General features: G+C 47.5%; 7 protein-coding genes across 7 annotated transcripts; 2 read left to right on the forward strand and 5 right to left on the reverse strand.

The window, feature by feature from the left end:
* Positions 1–88: 88 nt before the first annotated feature.
* slx4 lies at positions 89–2,918 on the forward strand. Its single transcript, XM_032080968.1, has 2 exons — positions 89–1,020; positions 1,080–2,918. Exons 1-2 carry the CDS (start codon positions 214–216, stop codon positions 2,688–2,690), a joined length of 2,418 nt encoding a protein of 805 aa, XP_031945260.1. The 5' UTR covers positions 89–213; the 3' UTR covers positions 2,691–2,918.
* Positions 2,919–3,118: 200 nt separating this feature from the next.
* BDV37DRAFT_205498 (Zn(II)2Cys6 transcription factor domain-containing protein) lies at positions 3,119–5,125 on the reverse strand. The gene is made up of 3 exons (XM_032079912.1): positions 4,350–5,125; positions 4,001–4,231; positions 3,119–3,932 (listed from the first exon to the last, which is right to left on the reverse strand). The coding sequence occupies exons 1-3, from the start codon at positions 4,953–4,955 to the stop codon at positions 3,198–3,200; spliced, it is 1,572 nt and encodes a 523-aa protein (XP_031945261.1). The 5' UTR covers positions 4,956–5,125; the 3' UTR covers positions 3,119–3,197.
* A 1-nt stretch (position 5,126) lies between these two features.
* BDV37DRAFT_205497 (uncharacterized protein) lies at positions 5,127–6,167 on the reverse strand. Its single transcript, XM_032079911.1, has one exon. It carries the CDS (start codon positions 6,081–6,083, stop codon positions 5,469–5,471), a length of 615 nt encoding a protein of 204 aa, XP_031945262.1. The 5' UTR covers positions 6,084–6,167; the 3' UTR covers positions 5,127–5,468.
* Positions 6,168–9,301, reverse strand: BDV37DRAFT_205496 (cyclic nucleotide-binding domain protein). The gene is made up of 2 exons (XM_032079910.1): positions 6,669–9,301; positions 6,168–6,596 (listed from the first exon to the last, which is right to left on the reverse strand). The coding sequence occupies exons 1-2, from the start codon at positions 9,081–9,083 to the stop codon at positions 6,252–6,254; spliced, it is 2,760 nt and encodes a 919-aa protein (XP_031945263.1). The 5' UTR covers positions 9,084–9,301; the 3' UTR covers positions 6,168–6,251.
* Positions 9,202–9,674, reverse strand: BDV37DRAFT_205515 (uncharacterized protein). Its single transcript, XM_032079913.1, has 2 exons — positions 9,482–9,674; positions 9,202–9,414 (listed from the first exon to the last, which is right to left on the reverse strand). Exons 1-2 carry the CDS (start codon positions 9,607–9,609, stop codon positions 9,321–9,323), a joined length of 222 nt encoding a protein of 73 aa, XP_031945264.1. The 5' UTR covers positions 9,610–9,674; the 3' UTR covers positions 9,202–9,320.
* A 772-nt stretch (positions 9,675–10,446) lies between these two features.
* On the reverse strand, positions 10,447–11,930 carry BDV37DRAFT_239490 (uncharacterized protein). Its single transcript, XM_032080969.1, has 2 exons — positions 11,369–11,930; positions 10,447–11,304 (listed from the first exon to the last, which is right to left on the reverse strand). The coding sequence occupies exons 1-2, from the start codon at positions 11,820–11,822 to the stop codon at positions 11,147–11,149; spliced, it is 612 nt and encodes a 203-aa protein (XP_031945265.1). The 5' UTR covers positions 11,823–11,930; the 3' UTR covers positions 10,447–11,146.
* A 912-nt stretch (positions 11,931–12,842) lies between these two features.
* Positions 12,843–13,790, forward strand: BDV37DRAFT_239491 (uncharacterized protein). Its single transcript, XM_032080970.1, has 2 exons — positions 12,843–12,975; positions 13,052–13,790. Exons 1-2 carry the CDS (start codon positions 12,973–12,975, stop codon positions 13,523–13,525), a joined length of 477 nt encoding a protein of 158 aa, XP_031945266.1. The 5' UTR covers positions 12,843–12,972; the 3' UTR covers positions 13,526–13,790.
* Positions 13,791–13,806: the final 16 nt, after the last annotated feature.

A 13,806-nucleotide genomic window follows, 5' to 3' on the forward strand; every position in this document is an offset into this window, starting at 1 on the left:
TTCAGCAACTTGTGCCAAGACGAACCCGTTCAAGCGTTCTCTTTCCAACAATTACTCGACAACTTGACATACATCTCAACTGTACTTGCCGACATGGATTATCAGTGAAAAGGAATACGGAGAATTTGCGGGAGCTTCATATTGGTGGATTGTCTGCGCCCATGCCAATCGCTTATTCCTACAAAGCACAGCGAATTACCGTAGCTCGCCACCATGAGCGCCGCGGCGGACGTTATCGTCCTCTCTTCATCCCCAGATTGCATGCCCAAAGGCTCTCCAGCGCAGCCTGTTCATGATCCCGTGAAGCTGTTCGATTTGTCCCCGCCAAGTTCATCCCCCTCTCCGGTACGATCGCCATCAGAGTTATTTCAACTTCCTACGCGCTCCAGGTTTTTCGAGGTTGAAACCCCATCACGGAATAAGGAAAACAAGACACCCAAGGAACCGCCGGCCAGAAAGCTTCATTCTAGCTCGAAATCGAAAAGCACTTCCTTAGAGGACAAACCAAAGCGGAGGGGGAGAAAGCCCGCAAGTGAGTCGCAGACGGTACTTAGTGGTCCGGGGCCCGCTGGCCTAGCACAAGAGGGCACGCCGAAGAAAACTACAGGCGCCAGGACGAAGCGCGTGGATAACGAGGGCAAGCGTGGAAAAGCTGCGAATAAGATCATAACAGGGAGGGTTGCGAAGTCTGGCAATGCGCAGACTAAATCGCTCCAGGAGAAGATTATGGATGTGTCGACCCCGAAAGCAGTATCGCAATCGAAACCTTCCGGCGAGGCTGTTGATCTGGGCAACGATGGACTACAATTAGAAGCTGCTGTGAAGCGGAGAATGGATTGGACGCCCACTAAGGATACCACTGTGCAAACGGTAGGGTTGAGTCAGGAGGAAGTGGCAGAAGCCAACCCCAAAAGTTTTGGTAGCCTGTTATCTGAGTACGGCTTCAGTGATGTTTCTTCAGCTTGCAGTGATGGTAGGAACTTTGGGAATGGCGTCCCAACGAAGCGTAGACGTATAGAGGTATGGCGTGTATTATCCATCTCGCCCGGCGTTTCAAGCTAATACTCATGCTCGAACAGCTCGTGGACTCCAGGTTATTTGGCTCATCGAAACCAGTGTCGCATGATATCGACGATATAAACCTCACTGACGATAATCAGCGAAAACAGCCAGAGCCCATGCAAAAACAGAAGAAACAGACTAAGAAATTCACGAGCCTTACAGCTCGTGTAACAGCAAATTATCTCAATGATTCCCATGAAGGATCGGATTCGTCAAGCAAAGAAATCACTACTTCTCGAGAAAGTTCAGCATCTGCAAGAACTAAGGGCTCGAAAAGCAAAAGGAAAGCCATCTCAAAAACCAAGGAGCCTGAATTCATAGTTCTTTCACCTGAAGAAGCCACAAAATCTCTAGAAAAACAGGAACTCGTTTTCGGAACTTGTAGTCAGTTAGAGCGAGAGGATTCTCCGACCTCACTAAAGGAGCTACAGGCAGCCATCAGTGAGTCGGAGAGGTATGCTATGGCAGAGCCTTCTCCTCTGAGTTCAACACTATGTGCAACACCCACATCGCGTTTTACTACTGCAAGAGGTCTATGGTCTGTTGCAGCCAGAGATCTAGAAGGGTCATTGATTCGGCAGACGGAAGTTGTGGACCTGGTGGATACGCCTGGGCCTGCTAAGATGACGGCCTCGATCAACGATACCCGTAATGAGAAGGCGTTGGAGGATGCTAACATAGTTACTCTTGGAGAACCATCTGATTTGCCCCGGAGTGAGGCTCCTAGGCTCAAAGCTATACCAGCTGCGAGAAAAGAGCCATACCCGGTGCCTGGTATACCCACGACGAAGGCTAGCGACAAACCTAAGGAAACCACCTCACAACATTCTGAGCCACAACCTGAAATGCCGCATTACAGCGGTTTCACCGATGCTAAATTATCGAAACAGGTTGCCTCGTACGGTTTCAAGCCCTTGAAAAACCGAAAGAAAATGATCGAACTTCTCCAAAAATGCTGGGAGTCCAAGTATGGTAAAAGCACAACCTCAGAAACTCATGCTGGCTCTCAAACCACATCCACAGAACCAACTCCCGAAATCACCTCTTCCGAATCCAAGACATCTCAGAAACAGTCACGCAAAACCACCAACTCTCGAAAGACAACCACAAAGTCCAGAAAAACACCATCAACCAACGACACTATCACAGCCCCAAGCACTCAATCAAAACCAACCCAAGCACCACCAACACACTCCTTCATCAACGTCGAAGAAATCCAAGACTCAGAAGAAGAAACCCTACCTTCACCCTTCCGAGTCCACAACCGATATACATTCCAACCTCCCGAGACCCAACAAGCCTTACCCGTCTCAAAAACACTATGTAGCCCATCCCGCAGCAAACCCCGTACCAACAAGTCGACGACTAATAATGGCGCAAATCCTGATCAGAAACAACCAGAACTAGCCGACCAGATCCTCAAGGCCATGCACGCACAGCCAGCGGGAACGCCTGGTCGTCCGAGCTGGCACGAGAAGATCCTCCTGTATGACCCTATTATCCTCGAGGATTTCGCCACCTGGTTGAACACCGAGGGTCTAGGCCTCGTTGGCGAGGACCGGGAAGTCGGTGCCGGGTTCTTGAGAAAATGGTGTGAGAGTCAGGGGATCTGTTGTTGCTATCGGTGAGCTTCCGTGAGCAGCGAACGTCAAATGTATATGTCTTGGTTTTGCCGCACTATTTTTACTATTTTCCCTTTCTGGAAGCCAATGTCTTGCATCGGAGACGTTTTTGGGAGCGGATGGAAGCAAGGCAGTGTTTCTTGGGCGTGTGGAAGTTTTCCTGGAGTTTGGCATATTTATCATTGGAAATACCCTTTTATAGAATTTTATACTTGTGGATGAAGCCAAAAAGCCTACACAACTAAATACAATCTAGGTTACTGCATATTCGCATAGATTTTGTCTCTATTTCTGAGATTCCGAAGAATAGCCCTTTCTTTTCCTCAACAGACCGACTGAACCTGATCATAAAACTACAGTAATATACAAATAACCATCGAAATTAATTTGTACAGTAGAAATCATAGTAAAAGAAATAAGTATAAGCGGTATAAAATGGAAGATACAAGATCTCATCACAAGATCCCCGCTCAAGATAACGCGAGAGGGGCACGAAAAGACCCCAGTCCAGATTCACTCCTCATATAATTCGTTGTCTTCTGCTGACTGTTGCAAAGAAGGGGCATCCTCAGTCTGCGGGTTGTCGTAGACGTAGGATGAGTCAGGTTTAACCGGATGAGCTCCCTGGGCAATGACCTGTGCAGGAGAAGTATAGTAACCTATCTGGTTGTTATGAAGTTGTTGGATCTGCAGCGGCGCAGGATATTGCGAGGGAAAGGTTTGCAAAGGCGGAAGCCCTTGACCCAGTGGGGGATTAAAAACACTGTACTGGGGAGTGGGGAGCCCGTGAGGCATTCCATCCATCTGGCCGTCGAGGGGTTGGTGAAACCGCTCACGGTAAGAATTAACGGCTGTGTCTTGATGGAGAGTATCTGGTTGGAGACGGCCAATTTGGGGGTAATTAGTCAGTGAACCAAGTCCTTCTCCATTCTGTTGCGGATGATAGCTAGGGGCCGTTTGTGACGGGCCACTGGCAACAGTGTCTAGGCCAGGATGGTTCAATTGATTAAGACCCAAGCTTCTAGCTGCCGGAACTTGCGCGGTGCCTTTCCCGCTGTAGTCCCTGCGATGTTCTGTGCCTACGAGGCTTGGCCAGGAAGTGTAGGTAGGAAAGGTCGGCAGAGAGGAAAATTTTCCCCAAGAGTAGTTTGCTCGAGAAGTATTTCTTGCAGGAATGTTGGGGAGAAGCACAGCAGGAGGTTTTATGCCATGTTTAAGCCATGCAACTTTGGTGGCCCATGTTTTCCACTGGAAGAAAGAGACGAAAATGTCAGCATGGATGTCAAAATATGATACGGAACTGTGCTTGTGCTCACATCATCGAGTTGTTTTTCCAGCTCCTCGATTTTGTTCCTGTAATTCTGTTCGCGTCTTTTAAGTCCATCAAGCTCCTCGTCCTGCGTTTGAATTCTTTCGTCCTGGTCCCTACTCCATCCGCGATAATGAGTGACATGAGTGGATGCATTTGTTTCGCCGCACCATGAGTTTGTCTTGATACAATTTGAACATTCTGTGTCCTTGTCACTGTTGCATCTCGACTTGAATAGCTATTGTTTGGCAAGTTAGTAGGACAACGATAATAAAACGGCGTCTAGATGCAGCAGGACGGAAATGAACTGGGTTATTTATTTATGAATGAGATGCGGGCTCGATCAGCGCACTTACTCTGCAGTAATCACAAGCTGTAGGCGCTCTTGTGAGAGGCTCACGCTTTTTGAATTGTTTGTCGTCAGGGGCCCCATTTGGGTATTTTTCTTTTGGGTATTCTTCTTTCAGCGCTTTCTCGTGCTTCTCCTTTGCCGCTACCCATTCGGCCATCATTTTATTTTTTCTTTTATGGTGATTAGTGAGGTATGCATCTCTCCAATCTAATTTACCTCTATTTTGCGTAGGTTCATGATTTTTCCGAGCTTTTTTCTTTGGTGGCTTCCGCGCATTTTGATGAGCTGTAGCATCTTCCAATTCTTGCGTGGCCTCCAACACAGCCCTTGAGGGATCGGTAGCTTCCAAGGCAGTGGTTATAGGGGCATCGCGATCTTCAAGTGGAGGTCTGGTTGTTGAAATTTCCTCAGGAACAGCTGTAGCAGAAGGTATCTCAGCAGTCTCGACCTGCTGCGAGATTGTCTGTTCGACAAGTTCGGGGTTTGGGGGGCTAAGCTGTATATTTTCGAAGAGCAACGCATCGTCAACAGTATCTCCAGCATTGGGCATCAACAGCTCGTCGTCGTAGCCCTCAAGGGCAGCCTCATCAAATCTCCGTTTGTTAGACATTTCAATTGGTGGGCAGTCCCGATTCGAACAGGTGATGGGACAGTAACTGAGAACTATCGGCACTTGGAAGAGTCTAATGCTCAGAGCTGGTGGAAGATGCAGGCAGCTTAAGTACAGGTGCCAGGGGGTACTATAGGTAAGGGCAATACATGTTGTACACAGGATATTACCGTATATTTATGTTGATCTCTGGGGATTTCGGTCCCGCCTTTCTCGGTGAGGATTCCATTATCAATGTATTCCAAGGGACAAGGACAAACAGTATACAATGAACCGTACAATGCCATACAAGGCTTTCGCTGCGGAGGGCAATTATAGTGAAATCAATGACCTTCATGCAGTCGCAAGATTTGAATGCCATTGTTAGGCATGGGCCATTTGGGTAGGAGGTGGAACGTATGCGCAAGAGTACGGTTCAAAGGCATTGTAGGATAATCTGAAACTGTACATTGCTGTATTTTGTCAACGGATGGTTCGGTAGGGTGAAAGGAGCCAAGGCCTCTCTTACCGCATTCAATAGTAGCGTCCGATGGCCCTTTGTTGCTGTACAAAGCAGTCTTTCGCAAAGAGAGGAAATGCCTGATTGATGGAACATAGAAAGATCGGCCATTGCAAAACTATGGGGATCTCCGTATCCTTAAGAAGTCTGCGGTTGCGTATAGTTGATCGATGTGGTGAATAAGCGGCGGTTCTATTCGGATAGGCAGGTATATCCAATGATTCCAAGAGAGAACAGAAGTAAGAGATATGATGAAACGGGAAAATGGCGAAGACGATTCTAAGGTACATACAGAGACGTTCCAAGAAAAACCAGAAATTGAGCAGCTCCAACATGCAATGTAAAACCAAGCCGATCCTGGAGCAAATTATGCTGCCAAATACTCTCTCTTCAGAGTAAAACTCCTGCCATGCCCATATAACGTCAACAGAAATCGTGAAAAACATCCCGATCGAGAACAATGACACAAGAGTGGACGAAACGAAGCGAGACGAATGCGCCCTGCACCAGCGCACTTCAAGAGGCCCATGACGGTCATCAATCATGATAAGGCAAGAAACTGAAGGCCTTGAAGATGAAAAACAACTCCTGGGAACAGAACACCAAGGTAGACCAAGCGAATGCGACATGAAAGAAGAATATAACGAAAGAAAAGGTAAATATTAAACAATAAGTTTTCGGATATGGGAGATGATATAGGGGTCAACTAGTTGCAAAGTGACGCCGGCCGACAAGGCCATATTGCACAGCAACAAGCGATGTGGAACCCATACGGATGGGCTAGAGTAGTGTAGAAGTCATCGAAATACTTTACCATTTTGAGCCACTGTCTCAAAACTAATTCTGTTCTGATATTTCGAATGTCCTCCATCTTCGAGCCAAGGTGTGAGATTCTTGCACTGGCTGACATCAAATGACTCCAACTGGTTACAGCCGTCAGCCACTGCCTCTACCCCCGCGCCCGTGACTCGAACGCAGCCACGAACTGATAGTCGATTCAGGTGCAAGAGATGAAGGCCAATGCTGCGCAGGGAAGGGTCGGAGATTGCAGAACCACAGAAAGACATATTCAAATAAGTCAACTGAGAACACTGAAGAGCAAGGACCTCTGTTGCTGTATCTGATAATGCGCAACAAAACGACTGTTCAAAGGTTAGTGGATGTTTATATCTCTTTGCGATAACCTCGAGGAAAGTTGGAACCCGACGCCTTACCAGATCCAATTCCTGTAGCTGCTTAGCAGCATTAGTCAAATAGACAATCGCTTGGTCGGTCAAATAAGTGCAGTCGGCCAAACAAAGCTTCCGCAGATTGGTGAATCGCACATTCCCCCAATACTGAAATCCTTGATCCGTGATAGAGGTACAGCGCGTCAGGTCCATTTGTTCAATCCTGTGAGCAGCATGGGACGCAATATGGTGCATTGACCGGTCGGTGACGTGTTTGCAGTATGACAGCGTCAATTTCGTCAGCTTGGGGCAGCCGAACACAGCACCAGCTGCGGTTTGCATGGTGGGCTTAAGAACCCCTTTACTCGTCTTCACAGGCTCATCTTTGTGTTGTCCAGGCATGACCCAGCCAATAATCCGAGCCAAGAGTGTGTCCCCGACTTTCCGGCAGTTGCTCAAGTCCACCTCTTGTAATCCATTTGCCGTGCTCGCCATGTCAAGGATGGCGGATGCAGTGACGTCCCAAACACTTTTCATCTTCCACGCGACGACATTGGAACCGCATGTGGCAGCCAATTTATTGAATCCCTCATCGGTGATGTGAAAGCAATTGCTAATATCAACATAGCGGGGCCTATTCCCAACGAATGGACATATGATTTTCACTAACACGTCATCGGTTATTTGTCGATTATACATGCTTAGGTCCAGATCATGCAGCAAATCTGTGGATGTATTGATGATCTCTGACCAATGAAGGGAAACCGCTCGTACTCGGAAAAGATGATGAAGTTCTAGATGGTTGAAAATTCTCACCAAGATATTATCAGGAAGAACGCCGCGGTTCACTTTGTGCGACTCGCGCTGCGTTTTTAGGGTTGTCGATACAGCGGCCTCGGCCAGTGTGAGGAACGACGAGCTTGTCGAACGTGGTTCAGATGGTGGTGACGGCCGTTGTTGTTCCCCAGAGACCTCCTCTGGTGTCAACGGAGCGACGGATCCGCGTCTACTTTTCAGTCGGACCTTGTCTAAGCCGACATTGAGAAATGGATCTGGGTCCGAGGGACGTAATACGGCTTGGTCGTCCGCCTTGTTGGTGTGCGGACCATCCAGTTCTGTTTCCGTGAGTGTGAGGAGGGGCATCGACCGGCGTCGCGATGCGCTGATTTTAAAGTTGCTATCTCCAACAAATTGTCCAACGTCATCCGCTTCAGACATTACAACATCACCATCGGCTGCCGATTGCAGCCGCTCTTTCGCAGTTTTCTCCACCTGTTGCCGAACATCCTGGGGGCACTTCTCCCAAAACTCGGCAAGGACATCACCGCTAATCATAAGGCACTCGACCGCGTTGATAGTACGCACCGTTGCAGTTCTGCGTGGCGCCAGAGAAAGACTTACAACCTCGCCAAAGTACTGTCCCGCTTTTAGCCGCGCTTTTACTTCAAAGCCTGGGTGTTCAATGGTGTGAGGCACGGAGTGTGAGGCATCCTCTGAGTGTGTACGTTCAGTCAATACTTCAACTTCGCCGCGAACGATAAAGTAGATCTCCCGCCCTTGGGAGTCCTGCTTGATAATGTCTGTGAAAGGAGGATATGACCGGGGTTGGGCGTTAAGGCCTAAGAAATGAAGGATTTCCCCTGGAAGACCGGCGAACAGAGGTAGTTCCTTGAGTAAAAGACGCACATTAACAAGCCCGTTAGCGAGTGCGCTAGAAGCAACTCCATCCGCTAATCCAGGACTGGGGGATTTGCGTTTCTTGTTGACCGACTTCCAATTTAACGCCGTGCCCTCTTGCTCCGCAAGAGACATGTCTTTAGAAAAGGTTTCTCTCAGCCGTTTGTTTCCTCTGCGAGATACAATATCATCCACTGGAGGCGCGGATGTCTCCTTCTTCTTCTTTTCCAAGAGCATCAGTCTTTCTTGAGCTTCATCTCGGATGGCTTGCTCCACATCTGGGAAGTGAGGAAGGATATTTCTGAAGTCTTCCTTCGTTAAGACGATCAGCAGACATCTGGAGCGAGCGATAATGGTAGCGGTCCGCGGGCGATCCATCAGCACGCCTATTTCGCCAAAGAATGCGCCAGGCTCAAGATCTACATATACACTTTCGCCATCGCGGGAAGTAACGGAAACTGCGCCCCGGACCAGCCAATATATGGCCTTGGCCTCGTCCCCTTCCGTCAAGATATAATCATTGGCCTGATGAAGCTGGGGGCGCAGATGCTGTCCCACCGCATTCAAAAAGGACTCCGGAGTAGATTGGAACAATGGGAAAGAGCGCAATCGGTCGACCAGATCCAGCGGGAGAGCTTGAATATGTGAGAAGGCCAAGGGAGAAGGGCGGACCGGGCGATTGGGATTCATGACCGAGTCGAATGAATGAATTAACGAGACCGTATCAGACACCGGCGCGAGGGCTTTGGTCGAGCCTCCGCCGGACCTGCCATGGCGCCGCATGATGAACTAATTGCGTTCCTCGCAGAAGCGTCAAACAGAATGGGTAATGGAGAGATGAAAAGGTTCGGGAGTTTCCAGAGGTAGCATATAGTGTATTTTTTTTCGGGAAAGCAAATCCACGGACCGATGACGTCGACGAGAATTGGGGGGATCACGGGAGAGCTTCAGAATGGCATCTTCGGTCCACGGGGAGGGCGGGGAGGAAAAGAACGGAACCGTTTCGTCGTTTTGGGAGGGTTAAAGTGAGCCAAATGAATTATCCGAGACCCCGGGGAGTTTGAGACGACAATAGGACGCAAGCCGAGAGTCCAAGGAATTTCTGGAAAAGTAGCTAAAAGAGCACATAATGGTTAGAGAGCACAACCCACAGACCAGACAGAGAGCTTTCCGCCGAATACTAATTCATGAAAGCGGGGAATGGGATCACCGAATAAATGCTATGGTTGAGCTCCACCGCGAACTTGGAACTTTCCGCCTGCCAGCAAAAAACTAACCAACTCGAGCCAAGTGGTGCCCGCCTTATCATTTGGGATTCCCTCCGCTCTTTTACGTGCTCTTGTGTTGCACCCACTGCTGTTTAGTGAGGATTCGCCAGAAAAAAAAAAAGAGGAGCCAAAAATTTATACCAATATTTGATAGAACCCAAGAAAAAGAAAGAAAGAAGGCTGGTGTTTTTCTTTTGCTTAGCAAAAGCCCAGAACATATAGAATTGTGTCTCCAGTCAGCGGAGAAGGGAAGTGTCGTGGTAGGGAAAAGTAAAGCCGGAACACATACATTTACGCGACGAAAGTTGAGCTGTGTTAGTGGGGGGTTTTCACCACTGAAACTGATCCGCAATTATTCAGAGCATGGAGTTTCATGACAAATCACCAGAATATCAGAGTATTCCTGCGGCTTATGCCCTCTCAATTGCAGACACCGAGAGGTAGTTAGTCTGATGTACGAAGTACCCAGCTAACTACTAGTATAAGAGAAGAAAACTGGATGAAGGGGAGGTAGGAGAGAACTGCGGGATTTTGGGTAAGTACCTTTATTAAACTTCAGCTGTAGGGAACAGGGAACTACCTACCACGGAGAGGTACAGTCTACAGGTGTTGGTTGGGGCCAGTGAGAATAAATGTATCCTGACGATCGTCACCCAACCCACAAGACTCATTGGACCATTTACTTATGCGGCTTTACATCGATTGAACAGCAGTTTGCTTGCTTTGCTTCCTGCATTAAAAGCATGCATTGCAAAGTAGTGGGAGGGTCCCACACAATCCCTACCACCTACGGGGCCTCTTATAAGTTCTGATAATTAGAATCTGGTAGGCCTTGAGGTAATTGGATACAACAATTTATGCATCTCTACTACTACACATTTCTCTGCCCATTTAATTCTTGTTCCTTGCTGTTTTCTCTACCAGTATGTATTCAAAAAGGGACACCTTCGCAAAAGCGACCTTTCGTCTTCCATAAGCTAACGACATATGTTTCCTCGACTCGATATGACGGGGGCAGCGCAAAGGTGACATCCCATACAATTTGTCACTGATACCTGAGGCAACAAAAGACCTTTTACTATTGGCGGTGATTGGTGCACCTAGCTTCCACGCATTTACCTAAGGTACCAGGTAGTAGGTAAAGTACCTAAGCTAAGTCTGTCAGAAAAAAAATTCTGACGTTGGAATTTAAGACCTGCTTTTCCCGTTTTCACTGTATCGCTGTTACAACAGTCAATGCATGAATAAAGCCTCATCGCTATGTCACTAAAAATTCGGTTCGAAGAGTTGGCCATCTCACGGAGCGGCAGCCACTATCTCTGGCCAGGTGAAAGCTAGGTGCGTATATGGAGGAGTGGAGAGTGTTCCGTTGGGTCGGTGCGAGGCGGCGCTTGACCCAAAAGACCTTGCCGATTCGGAATCATCGCTTACAGCAGGGTTCCATGCGGCTGTGGCCCGTTGGTAAACGGGGAGCACGCCGGTGTGCATCAGATCCTGTCGACTCTAGACTAGTTAGAGCTAAGATGTCGGTACAAGAATCACGACTCCTTGACCAAATAGGTCGAATAGGTCGAATCTTCATTCCGTCTTCGATCGGCGGTTTCCCAGAAGGAAATTAATGTAAGCAGGTCGATTTCCCTTCAAAGATTCTAGAGCGTCCTGCATAAGGCCGTACACCAGACTCAACTTCAGCCCAAGTTTTGTCGTGCGAGCAGCAGTGTAAACATCGTGACGAGCTAAACACAGACGGTGTTTAGTACTTGCTTCTGGGTCAATTTGTATCATCGACAAGAAACGAACCTAATAAACTGTAGATGCCAGAGAATGATAACCCAGCTGTCACTGTAGACAGGAAGTCTCTCCGGTCATGCCGGGCATAATCCACTGTTTCTTCGAATAGACAGAACGCAAGCGCACCGAAGCCTAGTTTTAATCCCATTTTCATTCCCTCTTTGACTCCCCCAACGATTGCTGTGTAGTTCTTCGTTTTGTGGTATTGGAACCATCCGGTCGATGTCGTGGGAAAGCGATGAGCGTTTTCGGCACGGAAGCGATATGCTGACTTTTTACTTCCATGAGACGATCCAATGACCATGCCAACTGAAAATGCCGACATGGCAGTGTAAGGTAGACGTCTTCCGACTTCAATTCCAAGTCTGGGGGGTGCATCGGATTCAAAGAGCTTATCCCAGTGGAGTATCTCCATCAATGTTGAGCCTCGAGGGTGTGCGTCTGACGATTGGTGGGAGTCCATGGTGACAAATGGACTTGATAAGAGTTTGTACCGTAACTATTAATTGGGGATAGTACAAAGTTTCGAGCAGATAACGCGTTATTTAAATCTCAATGAAGCTGATTTCTCTGTGACAAACAATGCTTAGCTACTGCCTTCCTTGTACGTATTGACTTTCCTGTTCTGTTTTCGGTCCGACTTGGCGCCGTCCTTTGCTTTGGACCGTGGCTTAGGTAAGGATTCTGTGTTCTACCAAACAAAAAAATATAAGTTGCATATCCAGATCGAAACTCGGGTGCTGCAATCAGTCATTCTAGATAATATCTTCATTTCCTGTAACCTATGTTTTGCAAGAAGGCTGTTTAGTGTAAGATCATTGCAATAACTACTGTATGATTCTGGTCTGGCGGACAACTCTGGATAAGTAATTTGCTTGCATTCTGAAGCGTACAGAATAATTTACTTATTGAGGATGCTTAAGGGGATATAGAATAGATTATAGTCAAAACAAGAAGAATGGGGGGGGGGATAAAGAATAATGTTAAGTTATATACTTTTTAGACTGAAGCACAACGGATATCCTTTTCCTTGTTTGCGCTCATCTGAAGTAAAAACATCATATGCTCAAACCCAACCGAAAATAAATAGTATATATGTACGCATGTTACGTGGAGTGTAGTTTACAACGTACTATCGTCGCTAGTAAGCAACACCAGCCAAGAAAACCCCAATAAGTATCCTAATAAACTCTTCCAATCCTCTCTGTAGTCCTAAATATGTGAAAGGCTCACACCACTTGAAAAGCGGAGTATCAGGGTCTCGTTCCGAACAAGAAGTTTAGAACATCGATGTATAGCTGTTTTACAGAGTACAGGCTCATTACCTGATGCTAAGCCTACCAATCTGTTCCTGGCAAATAAACCATCAGGGTGTCAGTGTTCAGAGACACTCAAGGACGGTCACGTGATATCAATAAAGCCAACGGCGCCCGTACCGGGAAACTAAAGAGGTCAAGTTCTGAATGCACCTTTATCCTTTTCTTTGGAAATCGAGCGCGGGGTTGCGCTATTTATAAATTAAACAATTCAGCAGACAACTCAAGGTCTGAGGGGAAAAGGACTTCTGGGGACCTACTAAATTTATCGATTGACAACCAACACAAAATTACATCATGGTAAGCTTGACCCCATGACTTACTGTCCGTGCGTGAAGGGTGAACACGATTTCGCTGACTTTGTATGGTACTATAGTCACAGTCTGATCCTCTCAGTTGGACGCTGCTGCTCAAAAAGCACAAGATGACCGTACTCTTGATGCTCCCACCTTCCGCAACGATCCCAACCGCCCAAGCTACACTCCTCCGAGCCCTTCAAACACGCGGTCTAACAGAAATTAATGGTGATCCGATACCAGAAAACTCATCGGATATTGAATTTGGTATCGCAGTAGACAAAAATGATCTGGGGAAGGGTTGGACTAAGCTAGAGTTTCAAACGCCGCAATTTGATGAAGATGAAGCACCAAAGCGAGGGGCGGGGAGGAGATCGACAGCTCCTCTGAGCTTACAAGCGGCTGAAATTAGAAATGGACAATCGGTTGCTTTCAGGTTCCGGAAGCGCGGAGAGGAAACTGAGACGACTGATGAGCTGATTGACCTCGAACTAGAGGATCCTGGCTGGGATGTTGTTCTTCCTAGTCTCGATGATGAAGAGGAAGAAAGTTGAAGTAGATCACACATTTCTCTATCTTGATGAGTATCTTGTTTTGGTTGGATTTTCTTAACTTTATGGTTTTGGCGCAGGGCTGGGGCGAGGTGCTGTTAGATGGCGTTCATGATCTTTCACCGAGTGTCTGAGAATATACATTGACGACTTGACATGTACCCTTACAATCATCTGTATACAAGCAGTCAGAAGAGGCTTTCGTGGTGAGTAGCTTGTAGCCCTTGTTTGTAGCGATCTAAATTGCTTTCCTAGTGTGTACTCCTGCGTAGATCAGGTTGTCC

Source organism: Aspergillus pseudonomiae (assembly GCF_009193645.1).
Source record: "Aspergillus pseudonomiae strain CBS 119388 unplaced genomic scaffold BDV37scaffold_8, whole genome shotgun sequence".
Classification (NCBI taxonomy): domain Eukaryota; kingdom Fungi; phylum Ascomycota; class Eurotiomycetes; order Eurotiales; family Aspergillaceae; genus Aspergillus; species Aspergillus pseudonomiae.

Coding starts and splice junctions, on each gene's coding strand:
- BDV37DRAFT_239490 (XM_032080969.1), bottom strand. CDS start 11,822: ATGGACTCCCACCAATCGTCAGACGCACACCCTCGAGGCTCAACATTG. Junction 11,305..11,368: donor TGGCATCTACAGTTTATTAG/GTTCGTTTCTTG, acceptor GTCTGTGTTTAG/CTCGTCACGATGTTTACACT.
- BDV37DRAFT_205497 (XM_032079911.1), bottom strand. CDS start 6,083: ATGTCGCATTCGCTTGGTCTACCTTGGTGTTCTGTTCCCAGGAGTTGT.
- BDV37DRAFT_205498 (XM_032079912.1), bottom strand. CDS start 4,955: ATGTCTAACAAACGGAGATTTGATGAGGCTGCCCTTGAGGGCTACGAC. Junction 4,232..4,349: donor CAGCTTGTGATTACTGCAGA/GTAAGTGCGCTG, acceptor GCCAAACAATAG/CTATTCAAGTCGAGATGCAA. Junction 3,933..4,000: donor TGGAAAAACAACTCGATGAT/GTGAGCACAAGC, acceptor TCTTTCTTCCAG/TGGAAAACATGGGCCACCAA.
- slx4 (XM_032080968.1), top strand. CDS start 214: ATGAGCGCCGCGGCGGACGTTATCGTCCTCTCTTCATCCCCAGATTGC. Junction 1,021..1,079: donor CGAAGCGTAGACGTATAGAG/GTATGGCGTGTA, acceptor ATGCTCGAACAG/CTCGTGGACTCCAGGTTATT.
- BDV37DRAFT_205496 (XM_032079910.1), bottom strand. CDS start 9,083: ATGCGGCGCCATGGCAGGTCCGGCGGAGGCTCGACCAAAGCCCTCGCG. Junction 6,597..6,668: donor AGCTACAGGAATTGGATCTG/GTAAGGCGTCGG, acceptor ACCTTTGAACAG/TCGTTTTGTTGCGCATTATC.
- BDV37DRAFT_205515 (XM_032079913.1), bottom strand. CDS start 9,609: ATGATAAGGCGGGCACCACTTGGCTCGAGTTGGTTAGTTTTTTGCTGG. Junction 9,415..9,481: donor TTCCCCGCTTTCATGAATTA/GTATTCGGCGGA, acceptor GTGCTCTTTTAG/CTACTTTTCCAGAAATTCCT.